General features: G+C 49.6%; 1 protein-coding gene across 1 annotated transcript in view; it reads right to left on the reverse strand.

Annotated features, from left to right (window-relative positions):
* Positions 1-21,429, reverse strand: part of ITPR1 (inositol 1,4,5-trisphosphate receptor type 1) — a 157,062-nt gene that overhangs the window by 1,755 nt on the left and 133,878 nt on the right. The window contains exons 47-52 of the mRNA XM_017827044.1: positions 20,209-20,404; positions 19,582-19,683; positions 17,448-17,587; positions 16,434-16,599; positions 15,487-15,647; positions 4,305-4,466 (exon numbers count right to left, since the gene is read on the reverse strand). Of these exons, the coding sequence (XP_017682533.1) occupies positions 4,305-4,466; positions 15,487-15,647; positions 16,434-16,599; positions 17,448-17,587; positions 19,582-19,683; positions 20,209-20,404 (927 nt within the window). The remainder of the gene's footprint in view (positions 1-4,304; positions 4,467-15,486; positions 15,648-16,433; positions 16,600-17,447; positions 17,588-19,581; positions 19,684-20,208; positions 20,405-21,429) is intronic.

A 21,429-nucleotide genomic window follows, 5' to 3' on the forward strand; every position in this document is an offset into this window, starting at 1 on the left:
CGAGGCAGACGAGACACGGAGAGGGCGGAAAAAAGGGGCGAGCCCTCCAGTCAGGCTGGGAATACCCTTGCCTTTGCTGGAATAGACTCCAGCGCTCCCGGTCTCATCCGGAGCGAGCCAACATCCCTCCCTATCTGCCAAAAGCCAAGGCAGGACTTAACCACCTCACTGCCAGGCAGCCCCACCTTCATCACTGCTTCCCAGCAGATAGAATGTTCCTCTGATCAGGGCAACCAGGAATGGAAAACAGTTTAGGTTTGTTATTACTGATCTTGAGAAACGGTCACAATCCAATGCTCCACTCTGGTTTTTTCAAAGTTTGGGAGGTTCCTGACAACTTACATAAGCCGACGGGTCATGTAAGGAACAGCTCCCGAGGGAACAGCTGGATCACTGCACAGCTGGATCACTGCACAGCTCCTGCTGTGACCACTGCTTGGCTGCAGCAGTATGGGAGGGGATGCCTTGTCCCTGGACCCCCGAGGGCACAGGGCTCCCCCAGAGCCCTGACACCTGCAGGGCTCAACACCCCACAGCACGTGATCCATGGTGGAATGGAGGCAGCGTGCACCAACAGCCACACTCACATCCCACTCCTGCTGCTCCCTCCCTCGGGCTGAGGGTGCCCAGCAATTGCTTCTCCTGCAACATCTACATCCACCATCTAATTTTTCAGTTTTATGATATTTAATGACAAATGTCAGCCCATGTAACTGCTTGTGGCAATAACTCCAGGAGAAGGGACATGGTGTGAGCACGTTTGGTTCATCTGTAACACACTTAGAGTCACAAATCTTTAAGGTTGGAAAAGACCTTTGAGACTATTGAGTCCAACCATCAACCCAGCACCACCACCGTGTTCGCCACTGAACCACTTGAGTGTATTTAAAACCCCCACTTTCAGCATTGGTGGATAGTTTCCCATCTGGTGCAGGGTATCCTGGCATGCCAGGTGCCTGGTGGCTGACCTCGGGTCTGGAGATCATTGCGAGGAATGGAATTGGTCCAAACAGGCAGTTCTGGGCAACCTCCAAAAGGTCCCTGCATGTGCTGCAGGTTGGGCAACGCTGTGCACCCCACGGCTCTCACTCTGTGTCCACTGACACTCATTTAACCACCAGGGAAATGGCAGAAATACCTTAATTCCTCCTGAGACCATAATTAAACTTGACCTCAGCCCAGCACCTTGCTCACTGCCTGACCCCAGGGGAGGCAGAGCCGGTATTTTCCCTTTCCAGCAGGATGACCGCAGCCTCCTGGGGCCAGGTCGCTCCTGCCGCTCCCCTGCACCACACTTCTGGAGTTCTCTTTCCACAAAAGGCTTCCAAGGCTTCACAGGGAACAGAAACAGGAGGAGAGGGACCTTCCCATTGCTCCCTGCTGAACCAAGCTACTCCCTGCTGAACCTTCAACCATTCCTAAGATAACTCACAAGTGGGAATGCAAAGAGGCCATGAGGACTTGGTTCAAAATGCCCATTTACATTAATTAGCTTCACTGAGCAAACCAAGAGTCAGCACTTCACACCACCAATAAAGTAATTCAGAGGACACACGGAATGAAAATGGAAAGAAAAGAGAATAATGAAAAGGGACTGTAGTGGTTATTTTTCATGCTGTGTAGAAAAGGGACAATGCACCCTGATGCAGCTGTTCGTAGATGTGGCTTTAAAAAAAGGGAAGAATAAAGCAACCAAGCATAAATAAGAGGGAGAAATGCAATTGTAGTGTTAATGCAGAACATTATTAATGCTGCACAACACATATGCTTGTGTGGAGCGCACAGGGCAGCGGGAGGGAGCAAGTTACTGCCACCACATTTACCTGGAGACTGAATCTCTTGCAAAAGCTTTCCAGTGACAGCACACCTGGGCTAACAGGCAATAAAAGCCACACACAGTGTATCTCCAGGGAGCTGCCAGCCCCTGGAATAGTGCTGATGGGATCAAAGCACAGCCCCAGGGGCCTGGGGTTCATCTGGGCCGAGCTGGACTCCCCGATAACGCCTGTGACTGCACAGGGGCCATGGCCCTGCTCCAAAGGTCACGGGTGAGCTGGAGCGACCTGCAGGCACAGGGCACAGGTGAGGGGCACGACAGGATCCCAGCTGGACTCCACGTGCCCACGGTGCTGCTCCAGCCCGAGTCACAGCTGTGCTGCCACAGCTCGGCTCCCGGGGGTGGGGGGGGGTGCCCAGCGAGGTCGGAGTCCAGGAGCGATGCCTCACACCTTCCGCCACCGGAGCCGCACCGGGGAGGATTTCTGGGTGATTACATCTAATCCCCTGCTGCCGCAGACAATTCTGGGGTAATCTTTTTGCACAGAATTAAAGCGATCAGGATTTTAATGGCTCTGGGTGCACCCTGGGAGAGCAGGCGGGCTGGAGCTCCGGTTCTGACAATTACAGTCTCCAGGAACCTAACGAGCTTGAAGAACAAATGAATGAGAGGTTTTCCCTTTATTTAATTACAAGAAAATAAATACAAATAAAAGTTCCCTGAGTTAGTTCCTTTTCCTGGAGACAGTTCCTGATCAGGAGGAGGGATATACTGGCTTTGGTACATAATTGGAGCATCCTGCATCTTCAGCAGGGCTCTCAATAATAGTACTTAGGGGAATTCCTAAAAGCTATCACCACATTAATGAAGCTGGTTTCCTCTCTTGCTTTTACAGTCAAATAGCTCTCTAAAAGCTAAACCCTTCATTCTTATTTTCACAAAGAGCGAGAAGGGGTTTTAGTGCTTGGTCAGCCAAGAGGGCTGCAAGCTTCAGAAATAAATGTGTCGTGAGCCAGCGCTGGCTGCGGCCGGTGGAAAGACTCCTGGTGACTGCAGACCACTTTGAGTCAGACCCTTCAGCAGGGAGACACAAGACACATGTTTCAAGATAATTGCTTCCAGGCAAAACAGCAAAACCACTGCCCGGCAAGTACTGAAGCCCAGACAAAAGAGCAACTGCCTCTGCCCTCCATCCTCAGACCAACTGGAGCAAGGGGCTCTGTGGCACAGTGCCTGAGAACTAATTACAGCCCAGAGCAGCGAGGCTGTCTGCTCCCAGTCCCACATGTTAATCCCTTCCTTGTGCTCCACGGGGTGTTCGGGAAAAGGGCCCAGCTCCGTCCCCACTGCAGAGCGTGATCGGAAGGCAGGGAGCCGGGATCTGTCAGCACTGCCTTCCAGAGACTCATGTCTCCCTGAAGATAACTGGCTTATGGAGCACCCCAGCCAGCCCGAGCAGAGATGGAAAGCAGGGGCTGGATCAGCACTGGCAAAGCTGTGCCAGCTGTGCCACAGCAGGCAGGGCACATCTGAGGAGATAATGCCCAAAGCTGCCTGGCCTTTCCAGCCCTGGGCAGCTCCATCGACTGCCCCGGGTGCAAGTCAGCAATTAATCTTATCCAGTGCTGATACCTATATAAATTTAACTAATTGAACCATCTGGCTCAGGTTATTAATGCACAAAGATAAGCAGCCACCACAAACAGCTCCCGCCAGCGCAGGCAACAGCATTTTCCCTGTTCCTCCCCGTTAAGCTGCAATCCCTACGGACAACACGAGCTCAAGCCCTGCTGCCTCTGTGGCTCTGACAAAGCCATCGCTGGGCTTGGGCTGGGAACCAGCCCCATGATGCCCAGCCAAGCCAGGAGTAAACACAAGTCCTCAAAGCCCTGCTGCAGAAAACCTGCTGCACCAAAAAAACACCCCGAGGTTTGTGGAGCACTCACATGTTACGCAGCAGCAACACATGGTGCAATGCAAAACATCTCGTGGGGATCTCTATGCTGCAGGCTGGAGTGTGGCAGCAGCCAAATCACATCTGCAGTGGCAGTGACAGAACAGAGGGACCAGCACCAGTAACCACTCAAGCGCTTCTCCAGTTTCTCGGTGGGTTTTGAGGTCCGTGCAGTGACACAGCCCCTGTATCGGTATCACACCCTCTGAGTGACAGGAGCCTGCTCAGGTCCTCGGGTTAAAACCCCAAACAACAACAACAACACACACACAGGCTCCCTGCCCCAGCCAGGACTGATTTAAATACATCAGTGGTGATTTTTTCAAGGCAAGTTTTCCCTCTGTGGAGGTGCCCCCTTTGGAACACGCTGGTTGGGTCAGCAGCAGGCAGGTCAGCTGGGGCACGGGCTCTGGAGGGACATTTGGTTTGTTCACTTCTTTCCTAAGTTACTTTAGACAAGTTGTCCCTGGGGTTTGCAGAAGCTGTGGAGCTGTGAAACACCCCTCGGTGTGAGAGGCTGGCAGAGCTGTGTCCTGCCCATAGGGATGTGAGGCCGCCCATCTGCTCCCTTACCTGATCCTTCAGCTCTGACAGCTGGCCAGAGAGGTTGGTCACAAGCTTCATGGTGGACTCCAACTTCTCCTGCAAGTTCCTCAGCTCGTTCTGCTCCCCTTCTGAGTCACTGCTCACCAGGGACATGGCCCGCATCCGGGGGAACCAGTCCAGGTTTCTCTCCTAGGAATCAACAGCAGGTCACAGTTAGTGTTTGCCAGGTGAAAACCTGCACCCCAGAGAGTGCAGGGCTGAGCACAGACAGAGCTATAATGACACATGGGGCCATTCCTTGGATACACAGCTCTGCAGTTTCTGAGTTAACTGCATTTGCATCTTACTGGAAAGTTTGCAAAATCACCTGCTCAGGGCAACGAGGCGCTGCAGCCATGACTGCTGGAAATTAGGGCTGCTCAGTGCCAGCTTCTCCTCCCAGCAACTCACCCCCCACCCTTTCCCCTTCACAGACACTTCAGTATAAATACACTAACCCTGGATATTAAATCAGCCCAGATTTCACGTCTGGACAAGCATTTCCCACTGCTGGAAATCCACTGCCACCTTGTAATCTTTTCATTTGTGTTTGTGGAACATTTTCTGCTAATAAAGCTGGTGCACTTTTTTGGTTAGTGAAGCTTGGTTGTGCTTTCTGATGAAAGAAACCTTGTTCTTCCTGGAAATACTTCCATGTTTGAAATACTTCCCTTTTAATGAAAAAGAAAATCATAATCTGACTGGTTCAGGCTAAAACAGATACGTCACAATGCATCGCTTATAGTAAAGTTTTCATTCATCCACACTAATATTCTAATATTCCACTTTGCAGTTACTGTTGGGAATGTCAGTGGACACACACTCAGTTTGATGGGCATGTACAGAGGCTCACACATGCACTGTGTACATGCCAGAGACGTTAAAAATAAAAGCAGGAGCGGAACAGAAAGCCACAAGAGAGGAGGAGGGGTGCACACCGCGCCTTGACACCTTACAGTTCAACAGCAAACTGGTTTCCCATCTAGTCTGGTTCTCCTCCCACGCTGGAGATATGCTCTGAAATGGAAGCTAAACTGGGGCTGGCTGAGATAAGGCTGTGTGTGGTCTCACAGGTGACACTGCAACAGCTGGTGAGGCTTTAAAGAAAGCAGAGCTGCTGATGGGCGACTGCAGTGACACCATGGGATGCTGGTAACCAAAAATAATCCCCATCGATGAGTAACGGCGACCAAAGTTCACCCCACTGTGCTGGACAGGCTCTTTGCTGGGCTCAGCTGATTTTTAGGGCATGGCAAACTCTCTGGCTTTTTGCCATTCCCAGCCTAAATCTCCAGCTTGAACCCACTCCCTCCCCTGTGCTCCCCCATTCCCAGGAGCATCCATCCTGCTTAAAGCAGGGCTGTGCACCTCTCCACAGAGCTACTGTCACATCCCCTCTGCAATTCAGATGCGATGCCAAGACTCATCAGCTTAAATTAGCTGCTTCTGATGTGCCTGGAGTTTCCTCTTGCTGGGATGAGAAGGCAGAAAGCAGGCCCTTTCCCATGCAGGCACCACAGCATCCCCACGTGATACAGAACTGCCAGCAAGGCTGTTTGCTCCTGATCTCTGTTTACAGGGCAGATGGTTTCTGCTAATAAAAGAAAAAAAACCATGTACCAAAAAAATATGCCTTTATCAAGACAAGTGCCAAAATATTTTGGACTTTAGGGAATGCCAGTCCCACAATTAAGGTTTAATAGTAGGAACAGGCAACATTTCACTGCTTTCTTCCAGCTGTAGTAAAACCCTCATTAGGGAGGAGAGGGCAGCTCAGCACTAGTGCTCGGGTCCAGCAGCTCCCCACCCAGGGAAAACAAACTAAACCAACTGTTCTCAGCCCTCTGTTCCTCCAGGCTGGAGGTTTTCGAGGACAAAACAAATTAGACTAAAATGCAATTTGTATTTGTAGGTTTGCCTGGACCCTCAGGCCCATGTCCTGAGGTTTCTAGGCAGACATGAGAGCCTTGAAGCACCTTTCTTGCTCCAGAAATATTATTATTCTCTTCCTTCCCAAAAAGGTGAGCTTTCCAAGGCCATCCCCAGAGCACTCCCAGGCCCCATCCTCAAGAATGATGAAGGGGGTGAGGGAAGCATCAACCTTCCCTACCTGCAGTGTGTTGTTAACAAATACCCAAGCACTTTCAGGGTTACTTTGCAATATAAGCGAATGCTGCTGCAGAGGCTGCGACTCGATCGTTCCAGGCCCCGGAGGAGCTGGGCAGTCTCAGCTGGGGAACTCAAACCAGCACCCACAGCTCCTGCAGGCTCCTCACAGGTTTCAGACTCTGGGTTTCTGAAAGCCCCAGCTCTCAAAGTTGGTAAATCTTGGCTTTGATTTGGAAAACCAACAAAGCACCTCTCTAGTTCTCATGGCAGTGGTCAAAGATTGAAACCAAAACTCCATGTGAACTCTGAGGGCTGAGGAATGAGAATGCTGACAAAAAGGAGACACAGCCCTCCTGGGCCCCTGCTGAGATGGAGAACAGGGCTCACTGTTCACTTGGAACTGGCAATACCCCTGCTAAGTGCTGATCCCCCCGTGGAAGAGTTAATGGGGCACCTGGAAAGTCCCTGTGCAGAGACAGAGTGACAGTGACAGGCCTGGGGAAGGACCTGGACATCACTCTGCCCACCCATGTCATTGGGCTGTGTGTGATCTGCTTCCCCACTCCCATTCCATGTAAGTCATCAGCACCACTCAAACCCAGTATTTATCTGGACATGTCCAGGTGCCACCCAGCAAGAAATAAGGGAGTGTCCCCCCACATGGCCTGGGAAAACACCCTGTGTGAGGGGCCATGGGGACAGGGCTGCAGGTAACGCTGGCCCAGTGCTGCTGCCCTTGGCGGTGCCGGGACCCTCTGGAGAGGGCAGCAGGGAAGCTGCCTGCACACAGGGGCACACCTCCTTCTCCACACACTATCCTGCAATCCCACCACTCCATGGGAAACCTTCAGCCTGTTCTTCAGCCTCCCCCAGCCCTGCAGAGAGGAGCTGGATGTGACCAACCTGCTGACACAGAGTGCGGTCTGAACACCCGTCCCTGGCCCTGCTGGGGGGCCTGGGGGTGTTTTCTTATGACCAAACAAACACTGATGCCTGAAGCAGAGCTGGTGCAAACAGAACTGGGCAGGAATGCTGGGAGGTCAGGGGCTGTCCACCCCCCAGCACTGCCCCGGACAACGCTGCCATCCCAGGGTCAATCAAAGATTTATATCTCACAATCTAGTTTCTGCTGAATTTCAGCTCAACACCCACGGGGCGCCTTTAAAGACACAGCGCCACGTCCCTCGCAGCAGCTCTGGAAGCGTTTCAGAGGCACCAAGTGAGCCGTGAAGGGAAGGGCTGCCCCGTGATCCCCGAGGGGCTGCTGGCACCCACACAGCGATGCTGTTCTGCACTGCCTGCTGCGCTCCTGCCGGGGCTCCTGGTGTGCCAGGCTCCCTCTTCCCGGCACCGGCAGCTCCCGCCGCAGCAGCCGGAGCGAGCGGAGCCGCTGCCGGAAGCCCCTGACCGCAAGGGCTGGGTTTCGGGTTAGCTCTTTTCTAGGTAAAGTTGGAAAAGTCCCTCTTGTAAAGCAAATATCGCTCAGTCTCAAACACGGGGGTGATGCTGACCGTCCACGCCTGGAAAAAGAGGAAGCGGTGCTGCATGATGCACATGCGATTCATTCTGAGAAGTGCTGGCTCCTCCCGGCTTCTGCTGAAGAGTTGGTTCTAGGAAAGGCTCTGAGGCAACCTCAGCGTGAGCCGTGCCAGGAGAGCACCAGCCCTGCTCCCGGGGCACGGGACGGTGCTCACGGCAGGGATTGGGGCTCACCCCGCTGCCGGCGCCCCGAGGACTCGCTGCTCCTCTCCTGGGTCTCTATTTACCCAGCTATCCCTGTGCATAACAGTTATGGGGTGCTAAGGGCTAACTCAATGCTCTCCAAAATAAATCCCTACAGCTGCCAGCAGAAGGCTGCCCAGCAGCATCATTTACAGAACCACAGGATCATTCAGGGTGGAAAAGACCTCCAAGATCGAGTCCAGACTGTGACCCATCCCCACCTTGTCAACCACACCAGAGCACTGAGTGCCTCATCCAGTTGTTTCTTGAACACAAGCAGGGGAAGGTGAGAGCAGCAAATTTCAGTTTCTGTCATGTGAAGTTAAAAATCAGACCCACACATCTAATAAACAGCTTTGTGAAGCAGTTCGAAAATTAATCTGTTTGTTTGTGGTGAGATGGGAATCCTCCTGGGTCTTTTCTGTCCTTCCTGGAAAAAGCCCCACGTCAGGTTCTTTCTCTGCTGCAAAGGGCTCACCATCACTTCTTCCACACTGAGCTGCACTTCTCCCCTCTGCATAAAAACCAGCACTTGACACTGTCCCTCTGTCCCTCCTCCACACTCAGAGCCTTTTCAGCTCCTCACACGCTCCGTGTCATTAACCAGGAGGCTGATGACACAGGGTTTATGGTGTACCAACCTCCTCTGCACTGGTGCCACAGGTTAAATACCTAAGTGCCACTTATACTGGTGCAGAGCAGGGAACCTGGAGACAGACACCATTCCCAAGTGGAGGATGACTGTGTCCCTGTACGAAGTGATCCTCCCTGGCCATCCCTGGGAGTTCTGCTGCAGGTGACTCACTCGAGCTGAGCCAAGCACCACCCAGCCTGAGGGGCTGCAGGGCACGGCCCTGCTGGGGATCCCTGAAGGCCACATCCTGACTCCTGCTGGAAGGACAAGGCCACCTCTCCACACCAACCCCCTCTGGGTGTTTGGATCCCTGTTTGCGGTGGGCCATGTTACACCACCACATTCCAGGGGCTCACGGCTGCGGCAGTGCCGGGAGGGAGGCGGCGGCAGCGGTGACTCAGGACAGCTCAGCCCAGCCCGGGACACTCCTGGGCACACATGGCCCCCTGGGGCTCTCTGGTCCCACCCAGCCCCACAGACCCAGCGGTTCGTGTTCCCCAGTGTGTCACCCTCGATGGTTTCCCCTCTCCCAGGCAGGCGCTGGCAGAGCTCCAGGAGCGAGGACACGGCACCCACCCTGCCAGCTGTTTGGGACCCACCCAAACCCCAGCATATCATGCAAACATCCCATTCCCCACACCTGGCCCCAAGCCTTTCCTCCTGCTTTCATCCGTCCAGGCCCTTTTCTTCCACACGTTCAGCCAAAGGGAAACCTTTGCCTGGTCAATGGGGATGCCCAAGATTCCCAGCATGGATACTGGGTGGTTTATCAGGGAAAACCAAGCACTGGGCCAATGTAAGGTTACTGCCAGCATCCTGCAGCCCACCACAGGGCAGCCAGCTCACACACCTCCCAAGAATCTCAGGATGGTTTGGGTTGGAAGGGACCTTAAAGATCATCTCATTCCACCCCCTGCCATGGGCAGGGACACCTTCCACTGTCCCAGGTTGCTCCAAGCCCCGTCCAGCCTGGCCTTGGACACTCCCAGGGATGGGGCAGCCACAGCTTCTCTGGGCAACCTGTGCCAGTGCTGGGGAAGATGAGGTTGACCAACCGTTTCTCCCTGTGCAGCTCCTGGTTTGCACCTTAACCATGATTCCAAGGGTGGAACAAGTTCTTTCGCTATCTGAACAAGAAGCTCAGCCCGTGCCTATGACACAGTGTTTCCAGCAGCCCAGGGCCTGCTGCCAAACACACCTCTTGGCTCTTCCATGCCTCTGCCATTATTTGTTGATTAACCCTGTAATTATATTGGCTAACTCTGCCTAGATATCTCAAGATGCAGCTTGTTGGGAGGACACCACCAAGTTCAGCACTGTCAGCTCCAGTTCACATCCTGACCTTCTCAGTCCTCCTCCTCCCCTCCCAGTCTGCACCAGCATCACTGTGACTGGGAGCCCCAAACCCCCAGTTTCCTCATCTATAACAGTTATTTGCACGGGCTGTTCTCTACTGTTTTGCAAAGTATTGATATGACAAATCTTTCCTATTTGACTTTGCCCCCAGTACAGGATTTCCAGGCACAAATGTCAGATGAACATAACTGAGTTTTAACACTTTCTCGGACTCTAATTTCATGTGTACACATCTGTCACCGGTGCTGGAATCATTAAGCCCCTTTTGAAATGTCCCAGTTGTGAAGCATCATGGCCTGCCCTTGTCATGCCTGCAGGTGCTGCAGTCCAAACCCAGTCCTGGCCACCTCCTGCTGAATTCTATTTCATGGAGAGCCTGGGACAGTCACCCTTCAAAGCCATCGTGACCTGAGCCTCCTGCAGGTGCTGAATCCCACACTCTTGCTGGGTTTCAGAGCACAGTGACTGTCAGGGCCAATGATTAACTCCTTAGGAGAGGTTTCAACTCCAACTTGCACTTCTGGAAGGACGTATTGACACTGACTGATGGAACCTTGTCTTTGATTACCAGGAAGCTCTGCCTTGGCAAAAGTCACACTCAAACCAGAATCAGAAACACTTTCCATTACAGCACAGACCTCAAGAGACAAGGAAAAAAGCCCAACAATATAGTTAAATCTCTAGGTTTTTACACAGAAGCGAATTAGGGCACAAAAGGAAGTCTGTAGCCTTCATTTCCATTCCAAATTTCTTGAAAGATATCTCTGCCATCACTCCTATTTGTAAATGGTTCATTTTCAAATGACAACACAATCCAGACGGGACTCAGCACCCTCGCTCTGGATGTTGGAACTTGGGCAACCCTCACACCTCTGCCTCATTTTTGTAATAAAGGGTGTTAATGACACAGATCCTGCCTGGATTAAAAACCTGTGGAAACTGCAGGAGCTCGGCAGGAAGCTTTGTGCTGGAAACTTTTCCAAAGCAGCCTTTATTTTTTAATAAGCACATCTGTGTCACAAAGCCCCCGACAGTGGCTCGAACCCACACGGATCAAGGTGCAGCTCAGGGTATGCAAGAGCTGGGCATGCAAATATTTGTCTGTGCTGTGACAGCCCGCGCAGCTGCCTGCAGACAGCTTAGGAATGCACACAAAACCCAAGTGCCTGTGTGGTTTTCTATGTATCGAGCTGCAGAGTGAGAAATTTTACATATTCTAAATGCCTGCACACAGCTGGTTGTGGCAGAGCTCTGCCAAGGCCCTGGTGACAGCTGTGCTGGCCAGGCTGCCACAGCCACTGCAGGCAAAGGCAGAAAACTCCAGGAGGAATTCTCAAGACAGGCTGGGAAGATAAGCCCTTTAAATGAACTAATCTGCAGGGAGTTGCAGCGAGTTCACATTAGTCATCTGGGTGTGGATGTCAATGTCTGGCCAAGGCGATAAGTGGATCCCCCCTCCCACACACAGGGTGTTATTCAGACATCACCTGATCTTCCCTGGTGACTACAAAGCCACAGGAATCGGGGGCCTTTGTTCCTGGGAAACACGGGAGGCACTGGGCTGCCAGCTCTGCAGCACCATCAGCATCCTTCCCACATAAACACCCCTCGCAGGACATGGATCCATCCTGATGTCCCACTGCCTGCAGTGCCCATCTGGAGGGATGAAGCCAGGTGGGAAGTTCAGTCAGGAGAGCTTTATAAACACTGGGAATTAAAGAGCATCTCTGCTACCAAGAGATGTTTTCTCACATCCTGCAGCACTGCCTGTGCTATTAAATCCATATTAGGAGGTGGCTCGAGGATGCATTTCAAAGGGGAGCTGCTCCATGCCAAGCTGCTGAAACCCATTTGCCATCTCCTGACATGCACGAGGTTCCAGGGAAGGGAACTGCAGGGCAGGGATGAGTCAGGGCAGCAGCTCGGGTGTGACCACACGCTCAGCTTCCCCAGCAGCCCCATTCCTCCCTGCACTGCTCCAGTGACTCCCAGCAAAGATTCCTAAGATATCCCGAGTTTTACACAGTCTATCACAGCAGGCACATGCTCACCTTGCTGATGAAAGGGAATATTATCCCTGTTTACGGGGGGAAAAGCTGGCAGTGAATTCCAGCCTCTGATCACAGCCTGGACATGCAGCTACAAGCCCAGGGCAGCCCAGCCCACACACACGGGACCAAAGCAAACCATCCTGAGCTCACAGACCCACCAACACACCCACCCTGGCACCAGAACATCCTGGCACTGGGAGCTCCGGGGCTGCAAGGTCACAGCCACACATCAGCACTGTCAGTGCAGTGCATCAGATTCTGTTTTACACAATCCCAGAACCCCAGAATGGTTTGGGTTGGAAGGGACCTTAAAGCACATCCAGTCCCACCTCCTGCCACGGGCAGGGACACTTTCCACTAGCCCAGGTTGCTCAGGTCAGATCACTGCTTTTTTTTTTTCTAGTTTTGATTTTTTGGTCAGTCTTGCAGTGCTCAAAATGCTTCTGAAGATTCAACTCTGTTTTTAAGTGTACCTGTTGACTTCTTTCCACATGCTGTGTTTTAACTTAATGAGCTTCTGTCCATGAAGAAATAAAAAATTCATTAAAGAATTGTAGTTAATCATTGATTTTCAAGGCTACAATTTCTTTTCATGTGTGGTCAGGCTCCTGCAGGGTGCAGGGTGAACACTATGGGCATGATCCAGCTCTGCCATATCCATCCAGTACAGTGGGAATCCTCCAAACTGCCTTTCTACACACATTATTTTTAGTCAAGAAAACATCAAAATTCAAGATCACTCAAAGCTCCTGAATATTCACTAACCTCCATAAATGAAGTTGTCCAGGATTCTTCTGATACCACAATGCTTAAAATATTTTTAAAGCCCTGTACAAGCAGCACTGGATGCAACTCACAAACTGATGGTGGATATAATTTTAGTCTCCTAAATTCTTCATTTTTTTTACTCTTCTGTGGTGTTGGAACAACCCACAAATACTAAATGGTAATGGGAATTTTTTAAATTCTATTTTTAATTTTTTTTCTTTCAATTGTTAAAGGGCATAAATCCAAGAGTTTTCTCCAGATATTTTGTTGGGAGTTGGAGCACAGGTGAAACACTTGAGGTGTGTTGTGCCATCACAGGATATGATCTGGGCATGTGATGTTTCCTACCCTCAACTCCTAAAAATGGGCATAAAGTGCAGCTGAGCAATGGTCCCACCTGACAGCCCATGGCAAAGCCATGCCCCATCTTTGTCATTATCCAAGATGTTACAGTGCCACCTTCAGTCTGAAATACGGGAAGAAAATCCCTTTAAAACCCAGCCATGCCCTAAGGAGGCTTTCCAAGAGAATCTGGTGGTTGGGGACATGACCCAACCACAGGTTCCCATTGGATCCCATCACTTCCACAGGTTAACCTCAACCTTGGGAATCACGCACATATTTAAGGCTTTTCCTTGGCCTGTCCTTCTGGATTCATGGGACTTTGCCCAGAGAGGCTGAGGTTGTGGATTCCCCATCCCTGGGAGTGTCCAAGGCCAGGTTGGACAGGGCTCGGAGCAACCTGGGCTAGTGGAAGGTGTCCCTGCCCATGGCAGGGGGTGGAATTGGATGATCCTGAGGGTCCCTTCCAACCCAAACCATTCTGGGATTCTATGAAGACAGAAGGCTTGAGTACCATATGGACCAGGCCCCAAGCCACCCCTAAATACATCTTAAACAGAAGAAAACATTTCTGACTCTTACAGAAGGATTTGAAACAGGTCTGGTAAAGAAACACATTCATTATGTTTTACACCCAGATTTTCTAGGGCAGAAAAGGATGTTTTTAATGTTAAAGGATAATGGAAAGAAATTGCTCCCAATTTGCAGAATAAGATTTGCTAAATCACTCCTAAGGAATGCTGAGAACTCTGGAGTCAGGACACAGCTCCCTGAGCCCTGGACACGCCGGGGCTGTGTCGTGACCGACCACTGAGGTGCAAACCAAATTCCCTTCCTATTCCACACCCCCCCCATTCAGCAGCACCTGGGGAGACCCTGCTGTCAGTTCTCCACTGAAAACTGGCTCATGAAACGCAAAAAACCCACCAGCTACAGACACACTCCAAACCTCCACCTAGAGCACATGGTTACATCAAACTGCATCTGCATGAGACACTTGGGCTATGCATAATTTATCCCTATTCCCATCCACACAGTAATTAGCCCTTGCTGACACTTAATGAATGGGAACTCTGATAAAAGTTCTCCAGTTTTTGTGTTTCATGCAAACATATTCAATGACTAATTTTTGGCTCTTATCTAATTTGAACTGTATCTGAAGTAATCTGAAATAATAAATTGGTAGTTAATTGAAACTTTTTTTAAAACTAGTTTTAACAGCAGCAAAAACCACAACACCAAATTGTCTTTTCTAAGCAAAAAACCACAACACAAAATTTTTTTTCTAAGCAAAAACACTTCAGAAGTGCAGTGCTTCCCCCTTGAAGTCATGCATGCTGTGGGGGGATAAAGAAAGGGAGCAATATAATCAGCCAGGCTGGAAGGCAGCAGTGATGCACTTGGTTATCTCACTGTGCTAATCCTCTATCAGGTGACTGCTCACAAGATTTCTTTAAGCCCTCATTACTGAGGCAGGAATCCAGAACTAGGACGGACACTTTGGTGACCCCAAAATAACGTGTTTGACCTGCCCGAGGTCTCGGGGGATTTACAGCCCGGCCGGGACACGACGGGTCGCCCACTCAAAGCCTGCTGGGACCTCTGGTAGGAGAGCTAAAGGCAAGTCAGAAAAGTGTTCTGCTCTTAAAAAAATCACTACTTGAAATGCTATAACTCAAACAGCTTTTGCTCCCCAGCCAAAAGACACACAAATTAGTGATTGGGGTTTCGGATCTAATTCCACGAGCTCTGAACCCGCAGCTTGGCAGAGACAAGGCTTTTAATTCTCTCATTAAAAGCTCTTCCAATTGTGTAAATATTAACTGTAGTTCTTTCCAATAATAAGCTCAAATCATATGACAATAAATCCTACAAGTCAGTTGGAGGTATTTAAACCAGCATAGGTTATAACCTGTTTGTTGTGCTTCAGACACTTCCATCAGGCTGAAAATACTCTCCCTAAATGTGGATTTAAGACAGAACAGCTTCTCTTCACCCAATTTAAAACCAGGGAGGCTACCTGGCTGTCACCACTCACTGTCACCTGCTCCAGCACACACAGACTGTTTTGGAGGTTGGGAAGTCACAGGTACAGTGACAAAATAAATCCAACACAGAGCAGTACACCTACCAAATATTCCAGCAGATCGGGCTAATCTATTAAAAACCAGCAAAACTCCAAACTCACCTTGATCATTTCTGCCACGTAACTCTCTGGTCCTGTGTATTCTGTGGAATCTTTGACTTTCACTAACACAATAAAGCACAGATAGTGCCACATGTTGTGCTCCTCTTTGATGTGCTCTTCAAACGTGACTGTCTTGTTGTCAAACTTATCTCTCTCCAAACCTACGAGAGGGACACACGTACAACCCTCAGTGTTGCCCAGCTGGGGACCAGCAAAAGGAGCTCTAAAGGACAAAGCTCATTTCTACAGGCTGCTACACTTGTTAAAGTCACAACCATTCTGGAATGGACACTGAATAACAGGGATAAACTCTGACAGATGCCCAGGAAGAGAAGAGGGGAAGGAGAAGAGAAAGGGAAGGAGAAGAGAAAGGGAAGGAGAAGAGAAAGGGAAGGAGAAGAGAAAGGGAAGGAGAAAGAAGGTATAACAAGTAATGCTCATATTTATTATATGTAACAGAAAAATGTTGGTTAAAAAAGGTAGCAGCCCTGTATGCAACCACTTTGTGGTTTTGATAACACATCTCCTATTTTTAGGCAAACTGAGCAAAAGCAATGTTTGCTTTGCAGCATCTTCCCAAGGTTCCCCCTTGCCAGCTGTGTGTTATGCAACATGGCAGGACCATGTCAGTCAACCACAGCACCTTCATTCCAAATCTCCTGACGGGAAAAACTTTCACAGGCACCACTCAAATCAACCCTGTTCCAATAGGAAACTATTCTTTGAGGCAGAGGAGGAACAGAAAGTAAAGATTTGAGGAAAAATGGTATCCTGAGCATTCCTTATCTCTTTCTGCTGCCAAGCTCCAGTGCATGTGGTACCCAAGGACTGGCTGGGAAATGCAAAGAGGAACAGCCAGTAATTCCAGACTTTTTTCCTGTGAGTTTGCAGCTATCCCTGACTCACACAGAGTAACCCCTTATTCTTAAGTGTGTCTCCACACTTACCACAAATAAAGCAAGTAGTTTTTAAAATTTCTTCCTTCTTCTGTTTTTCACTCCTTAAATCAGCAAAAGTGTCAATGATCACCCCAAAAATCAGGTTGAGGACAATAATGATGACCATGAAGAAGAACAAGAGATCATATATCACTCTAGCAGCAAAGAGAGGTTCCTGCAAGACAGAAACTTTAATTATTACCAACTCAAATAGGTGCCCACCTAACCCCTACCACTGCACTGCCCCACACCCCCTCCCCTCAGAGGCTCCATTGCTGATGCTCTCCAAGGGTAACTCACAAACCATTAAGTGAGACTAAAATGCAAAACCACTAAAGAAAAACCAAATTAATCAACTACCAGTGTGGGATCTCTACAGAGCTGCTCTTCCTGTGTCCAAGTTTTTGGACTGCTCTCATTTTCACAAGAGGAAAAACTCTTCTCACACATGGAAATTTGTTCTCACCCCTCCCTGAAGCCCATCCAAATTATATCCTTATATTACCTGCTGTATATCAACAGAGCATCAGTGTGGACCATAATGTATTTTACTGGAATTTAACACCATTCACTGAATTTGCTCAGTCCCTTGTCCTCTCATCCATTCCATTTGACACATGACCTTTCCCTAGGGATGCTCCCACAGAAACCCGTGCCACTGGCATCCAGCAGCTACCACAGCATTTCCATCTGCGGCCTCTCACAAGCTTCTACCTATTCCTTCAGCTCCTGAACTCCCAAAGCACAGACTGTTGGCTGCCCCATTTCTGGTTTTTTTGGGCCCGGCTCTGGACAGCTCACAAGCTAAAGAATCCCTAAAATAGAATGGGTAGAAGCTTGTATGAACTGGCTGCTGTTCCATCTGATCCCACGGAGGTGTAACCACGTTACAAAGACGAGCGTGGTCCCTCCTCGTCGCTGTTCCTACATGTGTTTCAAGGCAGTGTACACACATTTTCCCCAGCAGAAGATCCCAGCCCTACATGGTTATCACTCTTCCACCCCCAGCCAGTGCTAATTTACCTCTTTGGAAGGTTTCCTGAGCACATCACCTACTCCACCCCCGCTCCTGAGCCCGTGACTCAGTACAGTAACAATGCACATCAGCAGTGTCTCGCACGTATGCTCCTTGTTCTCTTCCTCCATTTCTTCAGTGAGCACTTCTGTGAGCACAGCAAGCAAAGACACGTTGCAAAGCCCAGATTAGCTCTAAATCATTCTCTCCATTCTTTGCTGGGTATGCTCTCTACCCCCTCAGACTGCCAGCCCCTGTTGCAAACCCCTGTGGTTCCCCCAGAGCATCCCAGAACGGGTGGGGTTGGAAGGGACCTCTGGAGATCATCAGTGCCACCCCCTGCCAAGGCAGGACCACCTGGAGCAGGTGACACAGGTGGGTTTGGAATGTCTCCAGAGGGGGAGACTCCTCAACCTCCCTGGGCAGCTGTTGCAGTGCTCTCCACCCTCCATGGACAGAAGTTCTTCCTTAGGTTGAGGTGGAACTTCTCGTGCTGAAGTTCATGGCCATTGCTCCTTGTCCTGTCACTGGGCACCACAGAAAAGAGTCTGGAGCCATCCTCCTGATACCCCTTGGGGACATTTATATGGGTAGATGAGATCCCCTCTAAGTCTTGTCTAGACTGAACAGGCCCTAAACAGTCTCTCCTCATTAGAGATGCTCCAGACTCCTCATCATCTTTGTGGCCTCTGCTAGACCCTCTCCAGAGCCACCATGGGAGCACATCTCATCCCTGCCCTCCTCTCCCCACCACTAGTTTTCTTTTGTGCTTGAACTGCTGCCTGTGACTTGGTTAAATCTCTCTTCCCATCCCTGTTCTCATGCACAGCTCAGATCACCAGATGCCTGTTTATACAGAATCCAAGCTTTTTGACAGCTCAGAGGACAAAGTGTTGCCTCTTCCACTCTCCCTTGGTGCCTGACAGATTGCACAGCCTTTGGGCTGCACTCAAAATGGCAACTTCCACTCAGAGCTTTCAAATGGCTAAAATATCACTGCTTGTGGAAACAGCATTTTGCTAGAAAAGCAACACACTTTTTTTGACCTTCTCTTCACTTGGCTGAAGGCTCCATCTTCACAGTTTCACTTGCAGAACTGCTAGAATTAAAATTCCCCAACCTCATATACTCTCCCTGTACCCATTAAAAGCCTCATGACCTTCATTTCATCACAGAAATGCTCAGGAGCAGATCCCACCTTCTCACAGCCAGCCTTGGAAAGGCCCAAACCCCTGTGCAATCCTGGAAGAGCCAAAACCCAAGAGCAGTGGCCAAAGATGGGGCATCATGAACATCCCTGGCCACACAAGACTCTGGTACCAGGTTGATTATTTGTGATATAAAAACATCTCTGGAGCTTTCCTTCCTGCAGCCAGAGTATAGGAGATGAATAAAGCAGCTTTTCTTGTATCCAGGCTGAATTTTAGTTTCTCAAAGAGGACAGTGGAGCAAAGCAGAGCCCTCTCCTCCTGTGAGCAGGGGCTCGTGGCCATGGCTGACCTTCGATGGCCATGCAGGAGCTCCACTTCTGACAGAAACAGCTGTGCCCTGTCTGCCCCTCCCAGCCAGCACTGCAAATCTCCAACAAGGAAATAACATTTTCTAGGAAATAAAACTGAAATATTTCAATACCCAAGCAATATCTCACTTTTTTGATCTCCAAACCCCCCAAACCTATCCTGTCTACTTAATCCATTGAGTACTTCCTGATACGACATTAAAAACAGTTTCCTTAGTTTGCCAGATAGAATAATGCTGCCAATAAACCATATTTCACAGGGCATTATCCTCTGAGATCACATTTAATAGCCTAATGTTTTAAAATAATAAACTTTGCAAAGAGGCAAACTGCATCGCTTCCTTCTCCAATTGATGGAGAAAATTAAAGAGTATGGCAGTTTGTTTTATAAGTCTGGTTTGCTCCTAAGTTTCTCTGGTTTAATCACTTCATGTAACAAATGTTATTTATGCTGTTGGCCTAAATTAATGATATTTCAAGTTCGTCTCATGATAGCTTTGTTTCCAAATTTATTACATAGGATTTTGTAAATAATTTTTTTTTTTTTTAAATTGAAGGTGTTTAACTGGAAAAAAAAGTGAAAATTCAGGGTTTGAGTTAGGAATTCCAGAGTGGACACTCACGGTCTGAAGGAATGATGGAAGAGCAGTTTTCACTGCTCCCTGCTTTGCAGACATCTGAATAGAGGAACTCGCCAGTCATGGTCTCACCTGGCTCTGTGCGATCTAAAACCAGAAAATGGGCAATCAAATGGGTGGTTTGACATCTTGACTTCTCAGATACCAAGGTACCTCTTCATATTCAGTGTGTAATTACGAGGCATTTAGAGCAGTGTATTGTCCTTGAGTTTAGAAGGGCACAGGACTTTGATTTACGCATTCAATGCTTTTAAATTCAACCATAAAAGCATTTTTATTTCACAGAATCCCAGAATCACTGAGGTTGGAAAAGACCTCCAAGATCACCGAGCCCACCCTCTGCCTGATCCCCACCTTGTCCCCAGCCCAGAGCACTCAGTGCCACGGCCAGGCCTTCCTTGGGCACCTCCAGGGGTGGGGACTCCAAACCTCCCTGGGCAGCCCCTGCCAGTGCCTGACCACCCTTTCCAGGAAGAAATTCCTCCTGATGTCCAACCTGACCCTCCCCTGGCACAGCTGGAGGCCATTTCCCCTTGTCCCGTCAATGCCCCGGGAACAACAGCCTGTTACTTTCTCCAACATAACCCATGGAGACGAGCCACTGGCACTGACCTGGCAGCAAGGTTTCGTTAGGGAGCTTGTCCACTTCCAGGATGAAGTCATCTTTGAAGAAGAGGTACCCCACGATGGAGAACAGGTAGACCAGGATGAGGGCCAGCACGGCAGTGAGGATGATGGAGCGCCCGTTGCGGGTGACGCTCTTGATGACGTTGAGCAAAGTCTCTTCCCGGTACACCAGGTCAAAGAGCTGGGGGCAACCAACAACAGCACAGGTAGCACCAACACCACTGCTGGCACCATGTGTTGGCATTTCTTGTGCTGTGTGCACTTTGAAAAACGAGGGGTGGAGGCAGCTGTGCCTCCTCTTCATCAGCACTGCGTGGGCTCCAGGCCTGAGCAGCAGCTTGGGAAGAAGCCCCTGCCTGCTGAGGGCAGGTGTTTCTGCTTCAGTGCTAAACACACAAAGCTGCCAACACAGGCTGTTATTACCTTTTTTATAGATACCTGCCTCATCACAGTCTCAAAACAGCTCACTTCAAACTGCCATTAGTTTTAGTTTATTGAACGTATAATTGCATAATATCTTTCCCCCAAATTCTGTATTTAAATTTCTCTGCTGACATGTCCTTAATTTTTCACTGCTCTGGGTCGGGGACAACTCACTGCAGAGCCCAGGCAGGTTGTGGCTAAGCTGGTTGACAATGACAGAACAGGTATTTGTTAAATTAAACATGAACACAGAAAATACCCAGTTCAGGTACCAGAGGATGTGGCAAACATCCAACAAAGAGCCAAAAATAGCATGTTCTGAATGGGATTTAAGGTTTGCCTCAACAATGACACATTTTCTCCACCAGCACTAGATCTACTCCTTCAGTGCTTATTCTTAGCAGCATTGTGCTGTGCAGGATGAATTCCACCCCAAACAGGAGAAACCTCTGCCAGGATCCCTGTCCGTAGTGTCAGGGCTGGAGGCTGGATACAACCTAAGTTATCCAGCTGCTCAAAAAGCAGGGATGCTGCTACAGTTATTGCTAATAACACAGTAAAGCATCTTAAAGACTCTGTGTCTCTTCCTCATAGCATGGTAACTTCAAGAGTGCCTCCTGTTCCACCAACATTTCTATTTTCCTCTTGAGAAGAACGAAAAGGTCTTTGTTTGCCAGTACAAATCACAGAATGGTTGGGCTGGAAGGGACCTCAAAGCCCATCCAGTCCCACCCCCTGCCATGGGCAGGGACACCTTCCACTAACCCAGGTTGCTCCAAGCCC

This window comes from Lepidothrix coronata, unplaced genomic scaffold, assembly GCF_001604755.1.
Source record: "Lepidothrix coronata isolate B3197 unplaced genomic scaffold, Lepidothrix_coronata-1.0 Scaffold134, whole genome shotgun sequence".
NCBI classification, from domain to species: domain Eukaryota; kingdom Metazoa; phylum Chordata; class Aves; order Passeriformes; family Pipridae; genus Lepidothrix; species Lepidothrix coronata.